The 27,490-nt window shown below is 30.9% G+C and overlaps 1 protein-coding gene across 1 annotated transcript in view; it reads right to left on the reverse strand.

Annotated features, from left to right (window-relative positions):
- Positions 1–27,490, reverse strand: part of LOC129970165 (inactive tyrosine-protein kinase 7-like) — a 102,327-nt gene that overhangs the window by 65,653 nt on the left and 9,184 nt on the right. The window contains exon 2 of the mRNA XM_056084438.1: positions 1,429–1,743. Within this exon, the coding sequence (XP_055940413.1) occupies positions 1,429–1,743 (315 nt within the window). The remainder of the gene's footprint in view (positions 1–1,428; positions 1,744–27,490) is intronic.

The following is a 27,490-nucleotide window of genomic DNA, read 5'->3' on the forward strand; positions in this document are numbered from 1 at the left end:
AATTTTTTTTTCAAACTTTCTATTTCCCTGAGCAACAAGTGCATTTTATCTACCACACCTCCACCGCATAAGTGGCGGTGAGCTCATCTCATAAAGAAGACACTTCAAAGTAAATATCATAATCTCTAAGTGTCTTGCAGTCAAAAGCACACTTGCATGATTAGAAGAAGTTAGAAGACGGTTATTTCAGAAAAATAAGACAAATATTTAAAAATCAGTAGTAAACTTGTAAGAAATAATTATTGAATTAGAACTTTTTTAGATAAAAAATAAGAATTATAGTTTAAAACTGAGAGAAAACTAAGTATAAATATGCATGTTAAAGGAGATAAAGAAATAAATGACATCAATAAAATTGCAGTAAGTAAAAAATAATAATAAATCCAGATTCATCATAATCCAGTTGCCTTATCATTAAGTTGAAGCTTCATGGAAAAATGCAGAATTATTCCCGAATGAACAAAGGAAACAGTATCTAGGAAAATTTCTCATTTTTAGGTATTAAAGTGCAAGACAGAGATGCGGTGCGGTTTCATAACTTAAATTTTTGAAACTAGACAATCTGGTTTCTCTCCCAACTCAGATTGCGGTTTGAGCCATAGTTCCAAAACTAGTAGTATATGAAAAGTAGTAGCATTGTCATGTTTAGACATTGTAGCATTGGAATTTTTGTAAAAAGTTATATTTGAAAATATTAAAACCAATTTAAGTAATAATTTTTATTTAATTATTTGGATACATGTTTTTTTAATATGATAGCTTCATGTCTTCAAAAATATTTTGATATATCTTTCTGAAAAATTATCGTCATCATTTTTAAGAAAGTTTTTAGAACTTTTCATATGATGATTTAATCGAATTTTTTAACGAATACGCAAAACAATGTATAAAAAAAATAGTGCGAGATTTTCTGAAAAATACAACGAAAGACTTTAATAATAAAATTTTGCAGCAATTCATGGGAGAAATAGTTAACTGACAGTTGTAAACTTTTTTGTTTGGTGTCTGCCTACTGACTTTTTTGTTTCCTAACAAACTGCGTTTACGTCCGCATTTAGTTTGTGTTACAGCTCAAAATTCATGTCGGATAAATTGATTGTTCATAAACCAGCGAGATTTATTTTCGTCCCCAAAGAATTATAACTTCGTTCTAAAATTTTTACACATACATATATACACTGCTATCATCTTGCATTTTCTTTCAAAACTCGAGTACACACATCGGAAGGTTTTAAAACTATAGAACAAACCCCAAGCATACAGAAAAAAAAAATCGTACAATCGCAGTTAGAAAAAGCAACTATTACAAAGACCTATTTGCAGTGAATGAAATAAAAGATACACAGAAACTTTCTCCTGTACAGTGTTGCCAAAAAATATGTGATAAAATAAATTATTTGAGCTAAAAGAACAAGAACAGAAACTTACATAAAATATTGAGCTGAGCTCCTTGGCTAGCCAGAGATATCCCAGTTGTCACATTCGTCGCAATGCATTTAAATTCTCCGATGTCCTTTGAAGGATCCACTCTCGTAATGTGCAGGTTGCTGCCATCTTGATATCTACGAGAGGTGTTCGAAACAGGATCTCCGTTTAATGTCCAGTAAAATATGACGTGCTTGTTGTTAGAGACTCCACATTCCAAAGTCACACTCTGGCCTTTTCTGACATCTTTGTCCTGAGGGTGAGGTTGAAAGTAATAGCTGTCTTGCCCATGTGTTAATGTCGCAATACACAATAAACCTGCGATTAATTAAAAGAAGATGTCATTAGAGAAATAGTTTTAAAAACAGTTTCCGTATTGTGTTAAAAATATAATATTTTAAAATTTATTATTATTATTATTATATTTATATCAATCTTCCTAAAATTCATTACTAGATGGTGCCGCAAATATAGAATCAAAATTTGATTAAATTACTGAATTAACCGATCATTAAGGTGCGAAAATGTTAAAACAGATTATTGTTTTCAAGAATTTGTAAAGAATTTCAAAACTAACGCAATAGGATATGGATGAAATATCATAGTAAAATTCTATTATTAAAATCAAAAAGAAAAGCGCAATACAAAGAAGGAAAATTTAATAAATTTCAGAACCATCCAAAAAATTCTTTTTTCATAAATTACAAAGTATTAAATTTTTCTTCCGTACTACATTCGACAAAACACATACATTAAGAAAAAAAATACATCAAATTCATTTTTAGATAGTGATACAATCAAGTACATACAATAAGAGATTTTGTTATTTGTATAAAGGTCTAAATCTCAATTTTACAATTTAGGAAAAGGACTAATAACAACACTAGATGAGAGTAAAATAGTCCTTTTCTGCATCATAAAACATTTCAACAAAGTGAAGTTCTCTTTTTTAAAATAGTCGTTCACAAAATTTATTTTTAAAGATAAAACAAAATTTAGTTAAAAATAATGTGACATTTTGAGAAATATAAGATCACGAGACTAATTTAATGCATGAATTTTTGTTTACACTTCATTATATAATACGGCAAACGTATAATACTGCTAGAAATGAGGAGGAGGATAGGCTGAATAAAATGACTATAATCTTTCGTTTTAGATGGCCTTAACCATTTGATCTTATACAGTTCTCGAAAACAACGGAAATTACTACCCATTAAAATTAACTTAATATATTACGAATGCTATCACTCGTTTCAATTATTTTGCATTTGTATATTTATTTTCTCAGTGCAAACGACTTTTTTAATGAAATGAACCGGTTTATTTAAACAGCAAATGAAATTCATTGATAAGTATTGTCCTTCAAAGAAAAGGAATATAGCTATTGATGTTTTCCGATGTTAGTCGAGGAAGCCACGGTGAAGTCAATATAGTTTTATTTATTTAGATTAACTAAGGCTGGAATAACAAGACAAGAGAACAGAGAATTTACTCTTGTTGTTTTTTTTGTCTTTGCTGTATTACGTTTGGATTTTGTATGCAGACGATTTTGTTATAACTGATAATTAAGAAAAACTAATGGTTTTCAAATTACGCCAATACACAAACTAATTTTTACTTTCTCACATGCAAAAAAATGTACACAAAAAAGTATTAAAATCATCATCAAAAAAAAAAAAATCTAAGTTCGGAAAAACATATTTTTAGAATATGTCGGTCTGCCTTTGAACACGATAATTCAAAGGCTCTTGGAGCAAGAAGAATGAAATTCGGCTTACGGTCTTAAGATAAAAAGCGCAGATTTCTATCAAAATTTGAAAGAAATCCATTTAGAGAAAGACAGTCTGTCCGGCTGTCCGAATATGAGTTAACACAATACCACAAAACGAAGAGAGCACGGAAGATAAAATATGGTACACATATTTAACATTTGAAGTATAGATATGTCAGTTTTCAAAGTATAATTTGGAATCAAATCCACCAAGAAATTGACTGTCTATTGGTCTGTTCTTTTGAGTGCCAATAAACGCGATAATTTAGAAAATTTCACAATTTTAGCATCTGAAGAAGTGTAAATCCGTTTAAAATTTTGCGCCAAATCCGCGAAGGAGTTGATCGTCGGTCGGTCTGTTTTTTCCCAAGCATGTAAACTCGATACTCAAAATCGCAATGACTTAAGTAAATATATGGATGTAGTTTTAAGCCGACGTCCAGACCTAGGGTAGCGCGTCTTCCCCGTGATCTAGGCGTTCCGGGCTCGAGTCCTGGTTCGGGCATGATTGTTCTCTTCCTTGGGCTCTCTCTCTGTGAGGTGCGTGAATGAGCCCCCCCCCCTGTAAAGAGGGGTTGTGCAGGCGTGTGTGTGTGTGTGTGCTATCTTCATTGAGCTAGAAGTCAAACTTCTGAACTTCTGACCTCGGGTGCTCAGGGGACTTTACCCTCAGAAGCTACTGCACAAAATTTGGCTTAAAAAATAGTCACACGACCAAAAAAAAAAAAAAAATTGATTTCATGATTGCAATTATAATTCTGTGCCAAATTTTGGCTTCAACAGATTAAAAAAAAAAAAAAAAAAGACGAGTCTAAAATACATATTTGTGTTTTAGATCTTTCCGAGTCTGAGAAATAAAGCATTTAAGAATTGCCTTATCCTGTTCTTCGAACAGCATGACCGATTCAGAACTAGAACCTTACATGAATAAAATTTGGCATGTGGTCTTTATATCAAAATTATAGATTTCTTTGAAATATTGAACACAATCCGTTACGAGGAAGATTGTCTATGTATATGCTAACAAGTTAACACTCACCAAAGTAGGAAATAAAATAGGACTATTTTCAGAATTGTACTTCTGTATCAGTTTAAAACTTCTCAATGACTGAATATTTGTCTACTACAGTACTACTACTACTACTACAGTATAAGCGAGGATAATAACACAAAAACGCAACAAGTTAGGTTTATATATAATCTTGCAGATCTAAGAAATGTTGGACTACATTCAATGACTGTCTGTTGTCCATGTGCATATGATCATGATAATTAAAGATTGCAGCGAGTTAGATAAATTAATTTAAAAGTGTAAATTTAACAACATAAGTCAGTTTCAAATTTTGGATGAAATCAGTCACCGGAAAGAAATAAACGGGTTAAAATTACATAAGTGTAAATCACTTTTCCAATAGAAAAAAGGTAGTTTATAAAGTTTAGTCAATGCACAAATTCAGTTCAATCCTAGGTTAAATTTGCATCCTAAAGAGACGCCTAAAATGATAACATTACAACATTTTTGCTACTGAATAATACAGTATATTTAGCGGCACATAAATTTCCGGAAAAACAAAGAAAATGATACTATCACTACTGTAACTATAACCTATAAATTCCAAAATACATACTTAATTCACATCAAAATTTAAAAAAAAAAAAAGAATTAACATTACTTGAACTTTAAACCATGAATTCGAAAATGCATAATCCATTACTCATCAATAGAGCAAGGAAACTGTGACTATATTGAAATTCTAATCTGCAAATTTTAAAACGCATATTCGATTTTTTCCTCAGCATATTACCAATTAAACGTATTTCCAATCGTGAAAGCGCCCACTGGGTTTTTTTAAAATATTTTTTTTATTTACCACAAATGATTGTTTCATTTACTTTTCTAAGAAACGGAAATGGCCGATGGTGATTTTTTTTTCAACTGAAAAAGGCCGAGACTGGTTGTAATTTGGACAAGCTTTCGTTGTGTATGCTAATGATATATGAATTTTCAGGTAATTCTTGAATCATGAGAGACTCAAAAGCCCTTCGTCATGACCAAAAGCGGGTCACAATCGTTATTACTCACCGCATAATTTGGGTTTCTAAAATAAATCATGATTTTTTATTATTATTATTATTACAACTTAAAGATTACTACAAAGATATTTCAGTAAATTCCCGCCATCTGAAAACATTCCATAAGCATGTGAACAACAGAAATACTTAAACCAAACTCCCATTACTTTCAACAAATTACAGTCGCTATTGTTCACAAGTAATGATTATCCCAATCTAAAAAAAAAGGAATCCGGCGCTTTATCGTGAGCTATATCATCCACTATATCAATTTTTTAAAGCTTTTTTTAATGCATTATATCCCCAGTTGATCCCAGCGAAGGGTAAAAAAAAAAAGGGGGGGGAGACAAAACCTGAACAACAACAAAAAAAAAAAATAACAAAAAGAAAAATGACTTACTGCAAACAAGAGAGTATAAATATCATTTAAAAAAATGAAAAGAAAATAAACAAAACAATAAATAAGGGCAGTTTAGCCGGAAAATGGCGTTTGCAATCCGCATAGCGTGACCACCTGTTGTGACGTCACCTGCCCGTCATCACTCATTGTCGATGATTAACGAGGGTGGGCGTGGTTTGACCGAGACCTTCGGGAATGAAAAAGAAAAAAAAGATTTTTCTTCTATCCAAAAGCATTGACCGAATCTCAGCCATCTCCCTCTCTCTTTCTCGTCTGTTATTTCCTTCTAAGCATCTTTTTAACCCTGAGGCCAGGCTCAGGTAAAAGAAGGCGGGAGATTGGATTCCATAATTTCATGTTCAGGAGAGGTCTAGCAGCTGTGAGCAGAATAGAAAGGCTGGGGTGGAGAGAGAGAGAGAGAGAAAAGGAGGGAAAAAAAGATGTATTCGCCGGTGTTTGCTCAACATAAACGCACACCGACGAATAAGCAATTTAAAATCCTTGCCTTACGTGGAACTTTCTATTAGTGACAGGTGGATTCGAACGAGACGGTTTCTAGTTAAAGCTGGTGCGTGAATAATGTTCGTTGTTTTATTCATAGATCTCTGTATAGACAAGTATGCAAAGTCTATAAGAGCTGCTACTTCAAAGGGCATGTAAGCGATAAGATACCGTATCTATGCCATCTTCAGAGATCAATGCGAAAACTTTCCATTAATCTTGTCTAACAACTTTAACAGCATGTGAGCGAAAGGGTAAAGACGGATGATTAGAGGAAAAACTGCTAGTTATCTTTTATCGCAAACACTTTTTAAATGTTGTTTTAGACGGCAAACTATTCATCTAATACAAGACAATCGAATAGCTAAAGATAAGATAAACAGTAGGATTTAGGATTCTTTTAATGTTTACTATTCATAATTTCTTTAGAACTAGCCGCCTCTGACGGCCATCTGGTTTGTCGATAAAACATTGGTAATGATTACTTTCAATTAAATTTCTTATGCACTATTTGATGTTCCAAGATTTCCTCAAAAAATACATTTAAGCATCAAATTGCGACAGAGATGATACAAGCTATGTTATTTTGATAGTCCTACACCTGTTCTCCTTATTGAGCAGATGAATGATCCAAAAGTCATGTCAAGTCCAGTGATATAAAGTGCAGTAATTAATTGTCCAGGTCTTCTGACTTTTGCAATATTATAATTTTATTCTTATTCCTTAGGTAAACGTACGCACACTTTGATGCTGATTGTATTTAAATATAAATACTAATATTTTGGATTGGACCTGATAATTCAATTGAGTTTGTACGTGTTTTATGGCACAAAAGCCATCTTTAGCTAAGCTGCGCCACACTCACGAAATTAAAATATTTCATAATTTTGAACCGTGGCCAAATGACGAGGATGACACCCGAGTTGAAAATAATGATTGCATTTATCTTCCAATAAATCTGTTATGCAAAACTTTGAAATTCATGATTATCCAAAAATGTCAATTTAAGCTTCAAATTGTGATAGATATTATAACCTTGTTACTTTGATTGCTTCACACAAGCTCTATTTATTGTGTGAATGAAACCTCCTAATAAAATAAAATCCCACGATATCAGAGTACAATTAAAAATATAGATGTGACAACTATAATAGATATAGATGACAACAGTATGATTTTAGAAGATGTAATATTATAATTGTTATAGAAGACATAAGAAAATTCTGGTATCGTCTACTTTCTAATTGTTGTACAGTCACTTCACTTATTTGTCTTTTGAACTACGTCGATTTTAAACAGAATATTCTTCGTTCGTATTCAGCAATGAAAGAAAATCATATGATTAAAGATTTTGCACACTCAATACCCACCGAAAAATTGAGATAGATCTACAATTTTGGCCACAAGGCGGAAAACCAAACTTCTTTGATATACGTCTCTACGTTTTTGAGTTATAGCATTCAGATACAACAAATAAACAGATCACTAAATGGTTACTCATTTGACAGATTTAGTCTAAAATTTAAAACATATCTACAATATTGATGACAAATTTATAAACATAATTTCAGATATACAGCTCTTTGTATTTTTGTCTTAAGCTCTCATGTATTCGGACTGATTGACCTCTCTTTAATAGATTATCTACAGTCCAAATCTAACGACCTATTAGACCAAATCTATACATTTAATCATAAAATTACAAACATTTTATAGTTCTAGCTGCATTTGTTTTCGAGTTATGTTCATAGAAAAACAATACCCAAAATTGTTTTTCAAAGAGGTCTGAAAGAGGAAATTCGTCAAAAGCTTGAAATCGAACTTATTAACAATTACATTTTATTTCCTTTATACATTTCATAAATAAAAAAAAAAAATGAAAGGGAAAAAATAAAATATAGTTGATCAGACACAGTAATAAATATCTTTATTCAAATTAGCGTGGTAATTGGAATATGATAATTATATTACACATTCAAACATCCGATTTAAATGTAGTGAATGAAGAATTAACATTCAGCGACTAGTACAACGCTAAATTTAAATTCATTTCGATATAAACTTCACCAACTTAAAAATGATGAGTCATATTCATAAAATATTATTTTTAAAAATAAAAATGACTACCTTTCAAAGGTAATGCGCTTACAGCAGAATAATTTGTTTTAATTATACTAAATGAGGAAGTGGTAATCGAGTTAATTATAAAGGCTATTATGAGTTTGTGATATGAATTTTAGACTGCAAAAATTATTGAGAAAAAACTGAGGCTGCTGAGGAAAAATAACTCCATAACAATACACCTGCTATAAATCACTAAGTGGAACTAGAAATTTAATAAACAAGTAAAGAATAATGTAAACAGTAAAGAAAAATTGTTTAATACATTGCTGTCAATAATGTTAAATAATTAAATCTAAAAATATTTTTTTTAAAAAAATTACTATTTTTTAATTGCAACAAAACAGTCAATAAATCAACAAAACAATCAGGAAATAAAAAAAACGTAATAATCAACAAAAACATGCAATTTAACTCAAAATATTTTTTAAGTAAAAATAAATAAATAAAATAAAAACACGTTTGCTTTAAAAAAAATATCTAGGTATATAACAAAAGGCTGAATTTCAACCTTTAACAATAACATGAATGATTTTGAAAAATGTTTTTTTACTGTGAATCTAAAATAAATAAATTCAACGTCCTTTAAATTACTTTTCTTATCAATCATATTTTAAAAGAAATAATGCAATTTTTTTGTTTTGTTTATAACGAATGAAAAATAAAAACCTGTAGTAGAGTTCATATAATCCATTCGGAATTAATATATTCTACAATTCTTTTCTTGAGAACTATCGATCATTTAACTTAGAAGAACAGAAAGGTTATTATTATTTTTTTTTTTTTCTTTTTTAATGTAGAAAACAAATTAGATGAAAGCATCAAAATCATGACAAGAATGAATGAAATACTTTACGGAAAACATAATTCAAAAGCTTTAAAAGTTGAATAAAATATGTTTATTCTGTCATTTTTACATATTGAATTTCTTGAACCTGTCATGTTTCTCACCGTATAGGAATTTATGGATTTACTGTAAATTTCAATTTCAACTCTCCTTTTTAGGGGATAAAAAAAAGTGACGAAATGAAAAGAACTAAGAGCATTTCAACTTAAAATAGATTTCCAAAAACCTTTTCCAACGAATTTGAAGTATGTACATAATTTATTAATTTACAGAGGAAAAACAAACATTCAAAATTATTCGAATCAGATTTTTTTTAAACCTTAAATACATTTAAAAAATCTTTTTTTTTTTTTTTGTACGTACTTTTAAAAAAAATCGATTCTTTTGAAATTCTATATTACAACTTTCTTTTTTATGAATTTTTCCAGAATAATTATATGAAAATATTTAAATTTCGTCTATTTTTTTGCTACACTAATAAAAACATGAAATGAATTTTTCAATTCACAACCATGTGGTATCACTTGCATGGAACTTTAATCAAATTAATTTATTAAATAGATACTAAGAAAATATTAATATAGTGTGATTGAATTGGTACCAAGAGCATACAAGTGCACAACATTTCAAAATTGTGGTATAATGGGAAGTGAATGAAAAATTGGTAACAAAATTCCCTTTTTACAAATACGAAACAAGTCAAATTAAATAAATGTAAATAAAAACTAAAAAGCAAATTCAAACAATGAAGCATATTAGTCGATAAATAGTTGGAAGACATAATACAAACAGAAATGGATAATGGAGGAAAAGGGAATAAAATTGAATTTTCGGCATTCCAGGCATGACCTTTGGCTTCGAACGAACTACAGCACCACCAAATGAAAACAAGTAATGTAACTTTTTTAGAGGTTAAAACTATAAATCCAGCTCTCACAAAATACAGCGTCAACATCAACGATTTAAACAAGCTACAAGATAGTAATTGAGCCGTAAGCAGGGTTACCCAACAGGTGAGAAGAAAAGATTTCCACCTGCTCCTCTTATTAAAGCAATTACCGGAGAATCGGCACGCAAAGACTGCCTGCCAGATAACCGCACGTGGTGGTGGCCGATGCAGAAATGCCATTCAACACATCTGACGACTGGATGGTTATTAAAGTAGGTGCAAAGTGAAAATTACTGCATAAACCATCGCTGAAATGGCAAATTTATTAATGAGATTGGATTGAAAAGAAGGTAGAGTAGGGATATGTGTTTTTTAATATCAGCATAAGCGTTCCGACTCTTTCTCTCTCTCTTTTTTTTTTTTTTTTTTTTTTAAATTTTCTTGTATATAAAAAGAAGGAGTACTGCAAAGATCAGAAAATTTGACCTCGAAATTTTAATGAGTTTCCAAGCGTCGGAACTTCCTTTTGTTTGATAAAAATCTACTTTGGGAAGTTTATCGGGCTGTAAGCCTGCATACAAACATTGAAATTTGGCGAATAGATTTGGCAAAATTGTAGATTTGGTCCATCAATAGATATTCGGGATATGGGACCAACACAAAACGCGTCACAATGTGGAAGTATGCAAGAAAGTTTAGAGAACACTCCCAATAAAAAAATACAATTCGTGAGGGTGCTAGTCCTTTACCATGATAAGCAGCACCAACTCACCAAAGTCTGAGGTCAATGTCTGGTGACCATTAACTTCAATATTTTAACTTGCATACAACTGGTTTTGCGATAGCTTGAAATTATTGGTACCATCCCAAGGTTAGCAACCCCCGTATCTCATTTACTAGTGAAAACTGTTGCCAATATTTTAGCTGGACTTTGCTGATGCCGTGCTTGCTTAGAACCAGCACTAATGCACCACAACATCGTATCACTTTTTAACTATCTCGTTTTTTTGTTTGTTTTTTGTTTTGTTTTGTTTTATGATGGCAGCTCGCTCCAATATTTTAGCTTTACGATTGCTTCCGGGCTTGACAACAGTGCGGCAAGTCAAAATACTACGTTTGGCAACTATTTATACTATGCTTTCGCCAATATTTGGAGACAGTGTTACATTAATCGTTAAATAGTGCACTAATTGGAACCATACTAATGAAAAAGTACAACTTTTCAAAAATATTTGAACAGATTACTTATTGCATTACATATACAAATTGTTGAAACATGACTTAGAATTAAAAGAAAACTAAATTGTGTTCATTACAAGAAGCAGGTGAATAGAGGACAGAGTGGAAGGAATTAACATAAATATGGAAAACAGATTATTACGCAAACTAGTTGAAGTATTTTCTTCTCTTGTATACTTAAGACTATAGAACTTCCTTTTCCATTCTCTTTATAAAAATCTGCATACTCTCATTCACAATATGTCATGGAGTAAGGATGGGAACAGAAGAAGAAAACTCTAAAATGCCAAAGTAAGTTTATCAGATTGCGTTCCTTTCCCCTACCAGACATCAGTGTTGCCACTCAATATATGTATAGTCTTACCAGTTTCGTAGTATGATGAAGAAAACTCAATATGAATTTCAAACGTCTTCATTTTACCCAATAGGATTCATTTATTATCTAAATCCTTGTGATTTTGAGATATCATGTTTATATACTAATATATATATATATATATATTTATTTATTTAAAATTTTAATGCACATCTATATTTAAGGAGATAAATGAAATTTCATTCCTTTATCTTCCTTTTATATCAGATTGCATTAAAAATGTAAAAGAAATCAATAAATCTAGAATTAGGGTAAATTATGAAATTTCATTCCTCTTCATTTTCTTCATGAGCAAACAGCCCCTTGCAGACCTTGGCTGTCTCAACCACGTGCATTTTCCAGCGCTTTCTATCACCTGCAACTTCTTTCAGTTCTTTATCCTCAGAACACTCAGGTCTCTTTTCACATCGTCCAGCTATCTAGTTGAAGGTCTTCCTCTGGCCCGGGATCTCATAGGATTTTTAAAAGAGGATATTTTGAGGACGCTGTTTTCAGGGCTTCTCCAGAGATGGCCGAGTCATCTTAACCTATTGCTCCGGATAACCAGTGTTATCTGTGGTTGCCTATAGAATTTGCATAATTTAAAATTGAATCTAGTTCGCCAACATCCTCTTGCATCCTTGCTCTATGCAAAGTTCCATTTGCATAGAGCAAGCAGAACAGGCATAATAGGAGTCTTAAAAATTCTTAGCTTAGTTTTTCGACTGTTAGGTTGGATCTCAGCTGTTTTTTTCAGTCCAAAGAAAATTTTATTAGCCATTTTTATTCTGTTGTCAATTTCTGCTCTGAGTTTATTATTGTCATTAATCATTGTGCCAAGGTATTTGAAATAATCGACTTTTTCGAAGGTATGACCATTAATATACAGAGGGACACTGTGATTTATAGTTAAAGGCGGGAATTCCATAAATTTGGTTTTATCTTCGTTGATGGCAAAGCCCATATTTGTGGCAGAAGTTTCCAAAGCTTGAAAGGCCTCTCTCACATTTCATTCCTTTAGCTAAATGAAATGAATGCTCCAAGCTTTCTCTCGATATTTTTACGAATCTCAACGATTTAGACTTTTCTGAGTTCAAAAAACATATTTTTGAAAAATGTCCATCTGCGTATCTGTGACAAAGATAACTAAAAAAAAATACAGAGCAAGATGGATGAAATTTGGTATACAGTCTTCAGATCAAATTGTTATTTTCTATCAAATTTCGAGCAAAATCCGTTCAGAAGAAGTCTGTGCGAATAAAATTTAACACGATACCTACAAAACCAAGAGAGCTAAATAGATAAAATTTGGTATATAGATTTAATATCTATACTGTAGACATCTATTAAATTTTGAACCAAATTCAACAACGAATTGAATGTCAGTCGGTTTATACTTTCCGAAACATGTTAACGCGATAGATCAAAGACGTAATGGCTTAAATATATAAAATTTGGTATGAGATTTTGTAGCTGTAAGTTTAGGTCTGTGTAAAAATTTTGTTTAAATTGGCAGGAAAAAATTTGTCTAAAACACAAATTTGGTTTTTGGATACTATTAACCACATGCCAGTGAGTAACCGCCAAGGATCACACGATAAATTGAATAAAAAAGCTAAATCCATGCCAAAAGTTAGTTTTCGTAATTATTGTACACCAATACCATATAAGGCGTTCTCTGGAATACCTTCTCTCTAATACCTTTATTAGAGAGTATGCGATAAAGTTTTGGGAAAAACACTCCAGCTGGTTGATTCATCCTGCTCACAGACAAGCATAATTCCAAAAATGTGTTTCTTGGACTCAGCAGAAGCATAAAATGTGAAAATTCATCAAAATCTCGAGAACACATTTTATTTTTAGAACTTTTGAACGTGTGTATTCGAGAAAGTGAAAATACAGAGAATGCATTTTGTCAATAGTTCGTAATTTGAAATGAAGATAATAATGGATAGGAAGAATCCTCCTTTCCTGCTTAAACATTCAATACGAAAAACATAGAATTAATTCAATTAATTAACTTGCGAAAAATGCGATTTTTTTAAGTAATAGTTGTAAAAATGTTTATAAATATTTTTTTAAATCAATTTTTAAGCAAAGCCTACAGTTTTTTCACCCCTCAATTTAGTCCAGACTATTTAAAATGGAGATAAAAAGTGTTCCGTTTAAATATACATTAAGAGCTCGGTTCGCAATCAATGAGTAACGTGTTTGCCTTTTGTTTCTGATGTAATTTCTTCGGGGAGAACCCCGAGTAGGTGTTGTGGGTGGTTACTCTTAGCAACGAGCGGATAGATATGCGTGTTGAGTGTGTTCCGTGCAAATTATTAAGGCTCCGCCCCGCCGTTACTTTTCCTTTTACGCTTAGCTTCGCCGTCGATCAATAGACGAAAGCAGAGCAGTTTCGTCTGAATTCGGCCACATTGAAAAAAAAATCAAGGTGGGATTTGCAAACAAAGCGAAGGCGCAACTGTCGCTTTATCGAGGAAATAAATAGATATATATGCAGATTCCTTAATCAAAAACATTGTGTATATATACTTACTAAATTTTAATTAGAATGCTCGATAAATAACAAAAAAAAAAAATGTCAATTTATAGTAATAATCTCTACTACTAATAAAGATAGTGCGTGTGTGTCTGTGTATTGGCGTTTTATAGGACAGACGGTTGGACCAAAAGCTACGAAATTTGACATAGATATATTTTTGAAAGTTGGACGAAATAATCAGTTCAGAGCGTTCGTTATTGGAATTTAAATAATTAAAAACTAAGCAAGATTTTAACGATAACTCCTAAAAATACTATGGACAAAACTGATTTTTATGTCATTTTAAGATACAAAGAAATTGTCTTTATAATGATAGCAATTTAATTATTGGGCAAATTTTCCAATTTTTTATATATATATACACACACTGGCCTGAATTTGCTAATTTTTATAACGCACTAAAGCTCAAGACCTTTGGAAACAGCCATAAAGCGTCGCTTACCTAGCACCATTCTCCATTATTGATAGAAGTTTCAAAAATTCACTTTCGCTCCCTATCTTGACAGAATTCTCAGCCCCGCCAATAAAACCGATTTCGTTAGTTTTGTTTATGTGAAAAATTATTATTCTAAGATTCGTCATCAATATTCGGTAGCATCTTATCATCATATCAGTTTCTACAAATACAACTTTCACATATCTCCAATTTTAATAATTACAGCGATTTCGCCAATTTTATTCGGCAAAAAATTTCGACATTTTGCAAACATATTTAACTGATCAAGAAGCTCTATGTTTTGTTTTTAATTTTAGTTATATTAACGTCCCGTTGTAAAGCAACACTAGGGCTATTTTGGGACGGAACTTGAACCGCGGTTCGATGACGAGGATGACACCAAGAAGCTCTATGATTACTGTGAAAGCATAATAAAGCTGTGCGCATAATAAAACTATCTTCTCTAGAATAAAGTATAGTGCATTAAAATTTGTTCAAATGAATAAATGATGTTAAAAAAATATTAATATGATGAACTAACACATCATCATTCAAGGGGGATATAGATTTTTTTTTTAAATCATATAATTCAATTAATGTATTGTTTATTTTTACCAAATTTACTTCAGAATGGAAAAATTACTGATGATCATGAAAAGCTGGCTTTAGCCTCATTCGATTCAACATATCTAGTTAAGTCCATGACTGAAAGGCTCATAAAAGAGTCAAAAACAAATTAAACAAACTAATTTTTATTAAAAAATAAATTTAGTTCAACCAAATCATTATTTATTTTGCATAGCGTATTATTGACTAGGGGAAAAAAAAATAAGAAAAAAGATTTACAAAACCGTCATTCGAATTGCCCCGTAAATGTTACTTCGCCTCCTTACTCCATAGATTAAAAGAAAACCGTATTTACAGAATTGACAGAAATCCGATGAAATTCGTCTCGTACTAGGAACTGTTACGGACAGATATAAATTGATCTAAAGAGAAAGCCAATTCAATTTATTGATATTGAACAACTGCTTCAAGATCAAATTAAGTTACACACGCACGCACACACAAAAAAATAACAGGAGAAAAACACGATGGCAATAAACTTTTTAGAACATTTTCCAGGCATTCATAATTCATTCATAAAAAGTTATATATTTTATAGACCTAAATTTATAGATAGTAAAAATACAATATAAGTACGAATAAGTTAAGCTATTTCATACCTGAAGAACTAAATATTATTGGCTAATTAGTAATATTCTGTCTTAAGTTTTTGGATAAATAGTTTTAGATACTTCAGGTTCACATTGAAATGAGATGTAGTTCCTGATTGTTCATTCTTCTTCTTCTGTATTCGTAACGATAGAAACATGTAATACCGCTAACAGGAAAAATGTTGCCAGTGGTTTCATGAAAGTCATTTCATTAAGAAATTTCCGTTAAAAATATCAGAATGGTGCCTCAGAAAGAGACATAACTTATGCTACATTGGTTTGATAAATTGAACATGATCGAAAACATATGGCAAAAGTTAATTTAGAGACGGAATCTTTTCATGGAAGGATGTAATAAAGATGGAACATTTTCAAGGTGAGGAAGGCCAGCAGCGGACATTTGTGAAAGAAGCATATACTTCACTAGATAGTGAAGTAGCAGTGAAATAGATAATAATCGTGTGAACTTTCAAGTTTAGTTATAAAACTGCGATTTAAAAAAAAGAGCATTCTTTATTGCTACTTTGTATATGAAAGTTGAAACATTTTATTGTATATTTTCCCATCATTTAGCCAAGAGATTTTATTATCAAAGGGAAAGATCAAACACTTTCATTAATTAGCAATAAGTAATCCGAACTTGATTATAACATTTGCATACAATAGAATTGCACATTTTTGCACAGAAATGTGCATTTTCACTTAATGTGATGAGTTCGACAAAATGAGCACAAAAAGCTCATAAACACTTATCATAAAATATAAAACAGTGAGTTCCATGATAACACAGTGAGTTTTATGAAACGCATATCATGCAATCACCCAGGGCTATTATATATTGATAATTAATAAAATTCAATAATGAAAATAAAGAAATTTATGCAATAGTATTTGGTACCACAAACTAATATGCTTGCAACGATCTATATTAAAGTTACTATAATTCATATAGCCGAAAAATGACGGAAAAATTGAATTCTTGTGATTTGCGCTATCAAAGAAAGGATTTGCCGCATATTAATTTGAAAATTATGGAGGAGAGAGTTGTTTATTAGTTAAATAATAATACTAGAGATATTAAATCGTTACTGACAAACACGATTCGGCCGATTTTGAAATGTAGTTACTAGAAGAAAGAAAAAAAGCTTTGAAGGTAGGAATCAGAATAATCAATGCTCGTTCCAATCGAATGTTCCAAAAATTAAAATTAGGCTATGAATGAAGATTTCCAAAATCGTGACTTTGTGGTCTGATATCAAACTAAAGCAAAATGGAACAATGAGACATTGGATTAATCCCGGACATGAACTGACATTATTGGAAAAAAACCAACGTTTTTTTTTTTTTTTTTTTTTGCCCTCTCGACTTATTTTACTAGCTGTTAAAATACTCTGCGATTCCAAATGCACATTTTTAAGCAGGAAGATAAAACAGGAAAATAAAAGAGTTATAATTGGTGAAGAAACTTAAAACTCAGAGAAATAAATTTATTTCCCACATTTTCAGGGAAGATTTAGATCAAGGTGGTTAGTTTTACAATTTTTTTTTTTTCCATTTATATTCAAAAAGCTGAAGAAACAGAGCAAATGTTTTTGCCGGAATTTCATTTACGCAGCCTTAACCCTTTATTTACTGATCGGTACTTAAAAAAGTACCGCTTAAATAATGCTGATATCTTTGCAATGTGACTATTTTTTCAGTTGGCATTCAAAAGAACACGAAAAGAGTAGCTCCAATCGCCAGCAGTAGATATCAGTTAAAGGCAGAAATTAAAAAATTTTAATTATTAACTAAACTAATAAAGTTATTTTAATTCATAAAAAAAAATTCCTTTTCCCTGGGCTTCTTTCTACACTAAAATTTAACTAATGATGCAAAAATAAAATTGAAAAAAAAACTGATGGCAAAATAATTTGGTAAATAGAGATTGAAACCAATAATGAAAAAAGAGCAATCTTATAAGAATTTTAAAATCGGAAAGCATAAGAGAAGAAAATATGATTTAAATTTTAAAAAATATATTAATAAAAAAAGCATTTTATTGATTAGGGGGGAAAAAACTCAAAGTACGCGAAATGGAATAAGAAGATTACGGATTTTACCTTTAAATAAGCAAATAAACAGCATTATTCGAGACTAGTAGAATAATGTATACTTCAGTAAAGAATTGCAAGTTGAAATCAGTCTGGCTTTTAGATTTTCATTCATTTCTCTTTAATAGCAATATAAATGTGGGCAACCACCACCATATATATCTTCTAAGTAAACTTTCTACCTAAAATATTACCTAGATTTTCTAAAAACTGCTCTGACTAATAAATGTTTCCCCACTTCCCCTTTTGACATTGGCAATTGACTCATGGGAAGATCAAGTGCGAATAGATTCGCCACTAATTAAAAATCACGAGTTAATCACCCAATAGCCAGGGACAATCAAGTTAACAGTACAAGAGATGAGCGATTACCACCGGCGAATCACTCAAAATATGTTATATACCTTTGAGCTGGAGGAAATACTCTATTAGTTTTAATGAACTTTCACTTTAAATAGAATTTCATTTTCACTTTAGATTACTGATATTTTAATACATTAATCACTTAATTAGAAACGCGTTCAAACTAAAAACGAAAATTAAACCCGTGATTAACAGAAAACACTTCGAATAAAGCTATGACTCAAGAACACAGAGTTTTAAATTTTCAAGATCGATGGCCACGTGCCTCACCAGATCTAATACAGCTAGAACGTTCTTAACGATCTTAGTAAAAGCTTAGAATCTTTTACAAATCACACGTTAAATTGGTCAAACTGAAATTATTCATAAAACGTTTTTTAAAAAGTAATCATTTAACGCATCCGTTTCAAAATAAGAAAATGTTACAAAAAAAATTAGTCAATAGTTTCTTTATTTTCGTTAAATAAAAAAAAGAGAGAGAGAGTAAGACATCACACACACACACACACACACACACACACACACACACACACACACACACACACACACACACACACACACACACACACACACACACACACACACACACACACACACACACACAAAGTTGTTTTAAAATGTATACTGATAATTATGATATATATATATACATACAAATGGAAAAATTTCACATCAAAAATCATTTTATCTTTTGAAGTCAAATTTATGAAAATCATTTCACATACAACTTCAAATGAAGATATATCATAACGTAAATATTTATCACCTAAAAAATACATTTAACTATCGATATTTAACTATTTATTTCTATCGATATATAATTTAACTATCGATATAATTTTTGCCATAAAACGATGATGGAGGAAATGTGAGTGAATAAACCTGCACGAGAGAGAAAAACATGTCTTTCTGCTGCTGTTCGCAAATCGATATTTTATTAATTTTTCTATAAATTATTCGTAGACGATTCTTCATGGGATCAATAATCATCAGCAAATTATAGGTCGATTCATCTAATGTCTATTCCTGTTGATTCATAAATTGTTGGTTAATAACAAGGATTAAGATGAACAAAAACATTTCGCGACTGATAAAATCAGATTCAGATAAGGAATAAACGCATCGGTAATGGAATAATAAAGGACTGTCGACAGATCATGGTTAACTAAGCATTTTTAGCAGGTAAGCTTTCATGCTCTCGTGTTAAATCCTGCGTGACGATTTTACGATTTGATAGTGAATGTTACTCGTAGAATTCCACTTTGGTTGATAGTTGCTTGCTGAATATTTTTGCTTAATCTTAGCTCATTCGGGTACATCTTGTTACTGAATTTTACGAAATCATGGACAACTAATAATTCCCAGCAAAGCATTTCCATCTTAAAAAAAGTAATTCATTTCTTATTTCCATTTAAATTTAATTCTATATTTGATATGAAAATATAACATGCGAGAGGGGTCTGAATACAGTGCCATAATTTATTCTGTTGCTGTTCCGAGACTGCATCTGCTGTTACAATAAATGAAAATCATGCTAATTAAATCATACTGTTCTATGCTTTTTAAAGGAACAATTGTTATGTTCACAGATGCAATAAGACCAGATTCTTATTAATGTAATCAAATTGTATGATTATGTTTTAAATAATCCTTAGTAAATTATTGATTACTCTAAATTAAAAAAGAATGAATTGTACAGAAACAAATTTTAAAGCTTTATTTTGAATAGCCCTAGACTAGGAACTCAGCCGTTTCAATTCTCAAATGGCAAAATGTTGAAAATTACTTTTACATCACAACAATTTAAGATTCAAAATGCCGCAAAAAATCTCTTGTTTTACATAAACAAACGCATTAGTCACTTATCACTTTCTCCATCTTCTAAACATTAGCTAAAATATTGGGAACTACGAAAAACAATATTGCGCTAAAATTATTTAAAACTGAGTATAGATGCAACATAACAATTCGTAAACCGAATATCCTCATTAGAACAATCATTGATGAAAAATAACTGATGAAACAGATTGAAATTTATGTAACGTTGTATGGATAATTCATAGAATTAATTTAAAATGCTTAATTAAGTTGTGAAAATTCACTAGCTATTTTTTAAAAATATTTATTACCATAAAGTATTTAATCCTGACAATCATTTCGTTACATATTTTTGTCCTATGAATTAATATCAGAACACATAATGATGTCCCTAATCAGTAGTTAGCAGTAATAAGAATTTAGGTAAGACCTGAAAATCTTAAAAGAGTAGGCTTAGAAATGATTCCATCACATTCTTTTTGAACACGGGCCAGAAATTCATGCATAATGTCCCCGCCAGATGTTTCTTTGTGAAATTCTCCTCTAACATCCAGGACATTTTAAACGGGAAAAAAGAAATTCAACTTCTTTTCTTAAAAAAAATATTTGGAGAATTTTGTATTCATCTGCTTGGAAATGCATCCCACTTTATATCCCTCTCTATATAATTTTGCTCTCTATTTCTTTTTGTGCCTTTCAAGAGAAATATATAAATAAAAAAAATAAATAAAAGCTAACAAAAAAGGTGATGAAACGGACTTATAAGGAATGGAAAGATTTTTTTCCGCACTGGAAGGAATGGAATTTTTTTCCCACGCACTAGAAAAGAATATGCCAATTTTGAGAAATACTATATGGCTAATAAAGAGCACTATTAAAAAATTCATAAAACAGACACAATTTGTCTACAGTACACTCCCGAGTATTCGGTTCGTGGCTATTCGGCTTCCGTACTATCCGGCCTAGTTTTCTTTCATCGTAATTAAATAAGGAAGGCAAGACGTCTATTAAGTTATCTATTAAGGACTTCATCAAAACCTAAAAACTGTAAGTGTTGACTCTTATCTTAGGCTTATCATTTCATATCTGTGTAATCATTTATCAAGGAAAAATAAAATCAGTTTGAGCCAATTTTCATTTTCTTAAGAATCAGACCTCGATTTACATTAAATGTTTTGTTTACGTTTCCTGCATTTAAGTTGGGCGTTACAGAATTTATGTTAAAATGTGAACAGTTTATATCCTTTAATTTACTTTTTCTCTAATAAATTTTCGAAACGGACAATGCAGTATATAAACATATATAAATTACAGAGCGTTTTATTTTAACTCGACACGTTACCGGCAACTGCTTCTATGATTCACCGAGCGAGTTTTGGTATAAAAACTTTATCTTCTAGCATTGGAGGGCAAAGAAATGAATTCATAGAACTCTGGCCTTTTTATTATTCGGTCAGTCTTTCCGCCACATGAGGCCAGATACTCGGAAGTGCACGGTAATAACAAATTTTCAATTATATATGTAGAAAAGTACTATTATTCTGTCTCAGATTAACAAACGATGTATTTCATAATATTTCAACACTCCTCCTAATACTAAAAGATATCCGTCTAGGTTAAAAACATAAATTTAGATGAAAATTCGCAATTTTTTTTTTTTAAATATATTTTTTGTAGTTTTAAAAAATAGGTACATTTCTCTTTCCAGTGATACCTTTATTTTGTCTGTATGGCAATTAGAAGCCAAGTTATAACAACTACTGACATTGTAAGTGATGCTTATTTATAAGCATTTAAAAACTGTTAAGGCATTTTCTGAAGAATGAGTTTTTTTGCCATAATACTGCTGTACGAATGATCATCATTTCTCAAAAAATAATCAAAATATCGTAATGAAATTTATAATTAGAGCTCATTATGTTATGCAGAATTTAATAAACTATGGATTTGATGTTGAATGCTCTAGAAATAGATTTATGATGGTTAAATGTAAATATTCTGAGAAAAATTTGAAAAATTCATACATCATTTCGTATATTAAACACAAAAATTTTATTTTTAAATATAATTCTTAAATAATAGCTAATTACACTCTAAGATATGTTACACATGCAATGTTACAAAAAAAAGTGAAAAACTGTAAAAAATTTTGTATCTAGAACAATCCTAATTTTTGTTTTTTAAAAAAAATGCTAAAATTTACACCAAAATATACATATACCTATTCTTCAAACGCTACATATATACTTCAGTAATTTCACTTTTATTTATCAATTTATGCTAAAAAAAAAAAACTTCAAATAAACATTAAGATAATTGCTTTTTTTTAATAAAAAAATCCTCTCTGAACCTAGTCGGATACTTTAAAGGACTGATTATCTATACATTTATGTAGGTATATAATTCACTATTCTTTAATTAACATTCAGAAAAGCTTAGTTTCCATTAAGTCTTCAATTAACATTCTGAAAAATAAAGGCTTAATGGGACTCATTATTTGTTCAAAGCTCAGATAATTATAAACTCACAATCAGATTCGCAAAAAAATAATCCGCAATTTGCCATTCATCCTGAAATCGAAACCAAATCAGTTAAGACTGTCAAAGAAACTGATTAGCCACTCATTCATATAGATGTGTGGCTAATTGCCCTCAATCAGACCTTTCGGTATTCGACATGTTCACGCATCGTTTTTAGTCACGAAGTAGCAGAAATAATTCGTTTAGACCGCCAAAAGATCATAGGAAATGATCCATTCCATCTGTCATGGGAATCGGGTTTCGTAAACCGTGGAAAGGAAGCACCCCTTTTACTTTCCCACGAGTTTTCACTCTTTCCACTTTTTTTTATCACTCTACTTTTCCGTTGGAGAAATGGTCCGGATGGTTGACTCTTTGTCTTTTATTCGGCAACTTGTGACCACAAAGCGAGGTTCCAGTATGCAAATGGACACCTAGAGGTTCATGTTTAGTAAACATAAAAGCAGTCTTCATGTTTCGGTAGTTTTCATTTAAGCTGGGAAATGCTATGTACATCAATCACTAACTGTGCCACGATGGCTACAACCAAACTCATTGCAGTTACATAATCTTTCTGGCTACATAAATATATAATAAAAAAAGTCAATGAAAGTTGTCTCGGAAAGTTTCTTATATATTTTCTAATAAAAGTATCCTTTCTGTCTCCGCATAAAAATTATGAAGCTAGAGCAAAGAAGTCATAGTCATTACTGATCAAGTTTTTATTTTCATCAGAGTCCCTCATATGAGCATTTTGTGCTTCGTAAAGAACACAATATGCATTTTGAACATCTTCATTTCGACCAAGATGAGATAAAGAATCACATCTACACTTAACAGATCTGGTTCAAAATTTTGATGCGGATCTATACTTTGTGTGTTAAAACTGATTAAAATTTTAATTTTCTTGCCCTTTTAAGCTTTGTAGATAAAGTAACCCACTTTAATCGAAAGACAGATACATTTCCTGTGTATAGATTTTGTTCCACATTTACAAGAATTCTGCAAATTCGTTGCAAAGATAAACTTCGAGCGTTTAGCTTCAAGAATTTTAAAGTTGTGTTCCCAAACAGACAGGTATGATTTCAAAAATGCACTTTTCGGACAGAGTCTGATTTCTAAAGATTCATCAAAATGTCGAAGTCAGTAACACAGCAAAAATAACTGTCTGGAGTATCTATATCCATCCTGGCGCTCGAGATACAATGATTTATTTTTTACTGTCATCATCTTCAGAGGCTTACCAATTACAAATGGCACTCGTAGTATAGCATTTTTTGCCTCTTCCGGATAATCAACTTTATAAATTTACGTAAATGCATTAATATTTTATTCCCAACGTATTCCCTAAAAAATCAACAGCCGGGGTATCTATACTGTCCTGCTCGACATCCAATGTTTTGAAGATTATAATACTTTGCATACATATACCAAAAGGAAATAATAATATTCCTAAATACTAAAATGAAAATTTCTATGAAGAATTGCCAGATTAAACCAGTGATTCTCAGTCCAAAATCTACAATAGAATCTCTCATAACCGGCAATATCGTAACTAACGGCACCTTTGAAAGCATAAATTAAAATGCGAAATTTAAATCAATGACATGAAAAACAAGTAACGAGTTATTGAAAAGAAGGTGCAGGATTGAGTGAATATAGATAATTCTATCCTTATTTCATTCTCTCTTGATCCATGGCAATAAATAAGTAAACGATCACAATTTATTTGGTACGAAGGATTACAAAATACCGTAAAATTTTGATTGCCAAACAATATCCATCCATGTCAGCAGATAATGCTATGGAATTTCTTCGTGTTACGCAGTAGTTATTTAAAACTTCGGTGACTATCTTGAAAAGAGCAGATACTTGAAATTATACGCGAACAAACTGAACGGTAATTTAAAAATATATTTTGTTTTTCTGATTTGAAAAATCACATGCATATGATTTAATTGTAAATAATTCATATTATTTTTCCAAATTATTTACTTGATTTGGCTCACAGATTGAAAAGCAGTAATGGAACACGTTGAATTTTTGTGATATATAACCTGTTTATTCGATGTCAGTGAAATTTCACTAGTGCCGGGTAAGATAGATTTACTATTAATCTTTCTTAAAAATGTAAACTCTAGTTTAGAACAATTATCAAACTTTTCACCTTAGCGACTTCCTTTTGGTGGAGAAATTTCAGGCCCCTGAATTTGATATATAAATTCAGAAATGAAGAATCAGTGACAGACAGAGGGAGCGAAGGGAAGAGAGGAATATGGGCGTTGTAACCCCCTATAAGGATTACTATATACTAAAATTTTAAACAAATAACTTCTAGTAATTTTTTTTATTTTAATGAAGTATATTTTCATTTTCGCAATGCATGGATTTACTTTCATAAATATATTTAAGTTTTAAAGCAATACGGAATTGAAAAAAAAAAAAGTACAAAAATGTGTGAATATCACCAGAACATAGTTTTGCAATATTAATATTTCTCCCTTTCACACCACGTTACACTTTATTGCATATGCTATCCACGTGAGTTTCGCATATTTGTTTCAAACTGATCTCGTCAATTTACTGAACAAGTCACGATTGTTCCCGAATGAGATGAGAAGTGATGATACGGAGACATTCAAAACATGTGTTACCAACTGCATAAACGCTTTGTGGTTTACTGCATGTAGAAATTGCCGTACCTAGAACTGCCAAAAGACAAAATAAGGGATGCAATTTACAGCCCACCAATATAGAAGAAACTTTCGATTTGTTGTCTTTTTGCCATCCCTTGACTATTTTACAGATGAAATTAATGTGCGGCTATGAAACATAAAACGCTTCTAGAAAATTTCATGTGCCTTCTTCCAGACGCTACTAACTCTAAGCAGCATGAACAGGTGCAACATTTAATAATAAAATAACAGGAAGGTGTCCGTTGCAGTGAGCTTGTGATACTTAGTGGGGGAGTTTGAACAAAAGAGTAGCCAATTTTGAAAAAAATCACCGAAATCTCCTGCGGGAACTCTGCACGTATGCAATGTTAAAATATTTCCAGCAGTAAGAAAACTTCTAAAAATCTTAGTAAGCTTTCCTATAATATTCCTTGCTTCGAATGAAAGAACTCTTTCTTCGACTACTTAAGACCCTACTTGAACGAGAGCAGGTGTCAAGATGGAGTGTTTGTTTGCTATGTTTACATGCATCGTGATATTTCTGTTGATGTCGGAGATATTTTGAATCTTCAAAGCAAGACAAAAAGACGATAGGCAATTAGTTCGTAGGCGAAATAAAAACTTTGTATTAAAAAAAGACTTTTCTTTATATTAATTTCTGTAAAAATACTTATAAGCCACCTATTCAGAAAAATTTAATACAGTACACTCCCGATTATCCGTGGAATTGGGTGGCGCGGCCGCCGCGGATAAAAAAAACCGCGAATAATCCGAAAAAAGCTAAAAAAGGGTATAGCAAAAGAGAAAACAGTCATTCCAACTTCGAAAAATCGTTTTATGTACAATAAAACGTAAAATAAACAGCAGGAAATGTTTAACTAACGCTTAATATTTTAGTATATCACTCAAAACTAACCGAAAATGCATTTTGTTAATGAAAACAGAAAAGTGCTTTGTACTTACGAGAGGCGTCAAGGATACACAGAAAAATTAATACATATGTACTGTTTTAATATTGTAATGTATTATGTAATTACAAAAGCATAACTGTAAAACTACACCTTTTTGAAGAAATCAGTCATTTGTGTTTGCTTCTTGCTTTGGAAGCATTTTCTTTTTTGCTTGGAAGCAAAAAAAAACCTTAGTGCGGCAGACGCGGATAACCCACCCACGGATAATCGAGAGTCTACTGTATTCGAAATCTTGTACTCCACATAAACATTCTTTTCATCTTGAAAATAAATAATGAAATTTAAAATTAATTTTGAGATTGAAGTGAAGAGGAAGACACATATGAAAGATCTCATGAAAAATTTTTATTTTCTAGGCAGTAAAAAATTTCTATGTTCTAGGGAGTACAGATAGTAAAAAAAATCAATATAAAACAGACACACAATAATTTTTATTGAATTATGTCAAGCACAGATGAAATCTAATATACTTGATAATAACTGTATATAGCACTCAATGATGGTAGCAGCATATCATGCTGGCACTTAATAAAAGATATTAAAATCTGTCTTTTCAGAGAAAATAGCTTTCTTAACAACTTTAAAATAAAAAGCTGTGAAAAAATTCAAAAAAAAAATGACTTACGTAGAGTAATTATCTACCATTTAAGAAGATATGAATTAAGAAGTTATTAAATCATCAAAATAAAAGTTGTCAACTCACTGCGCCATAATATTTATCAACAAATATAAAAGAAAAATCATTCACATAAAGTTTTTCACAATAAACTGTATGTTTTATAAAAAACAAAGCCCGCGGAAATAATTTTAAAACCTTATTTTTCTGTTGTTTTACTATAATAAAGTAAAATTTTATCTTACCAATTACTTATTATCAAATTAAATAAAATTCATCCATATTAATGCATGCAATTACGCATTTGTTCTGAAAATTATCTAAAAAATAATTTATTTCTTCTAAAATTTTAAATCTGTACAGGATAATCAAAGATTATAACTGACTCTAAAATAATGTTTCGTAATTTCGATTACACAAAAATATTTAATAATGTAAATAATGTTTGATTAGTGTAAGTTTGTGCTTGAATCTTGGGATTAAGTTCGAACTAGCCTTGTATAGATCTCAAAGTGATCAGACAACTCGGATTTAAAAAAAAATGTTTCAAAATTATACGGTTTTTTACCTTGATACCTGCTCTCTTTCAAATAGGGACTTAAATAAT

The sequence above is a fragment of the Argiope bruennichi genome, chromosome 1 (genome assembly GCF_947563725.1).
Source record: "Argiope bruennichi chromosome 1, qqArgBrue1.1, whole genome shotgun sequence".
Taxonomy (NCBI): domain Eukaryota; kingdom Metazoa; phylum Arthropoda; class Arachnida; order Araneae; family Araneidae; genus Argiope; species Argiope bruennichi.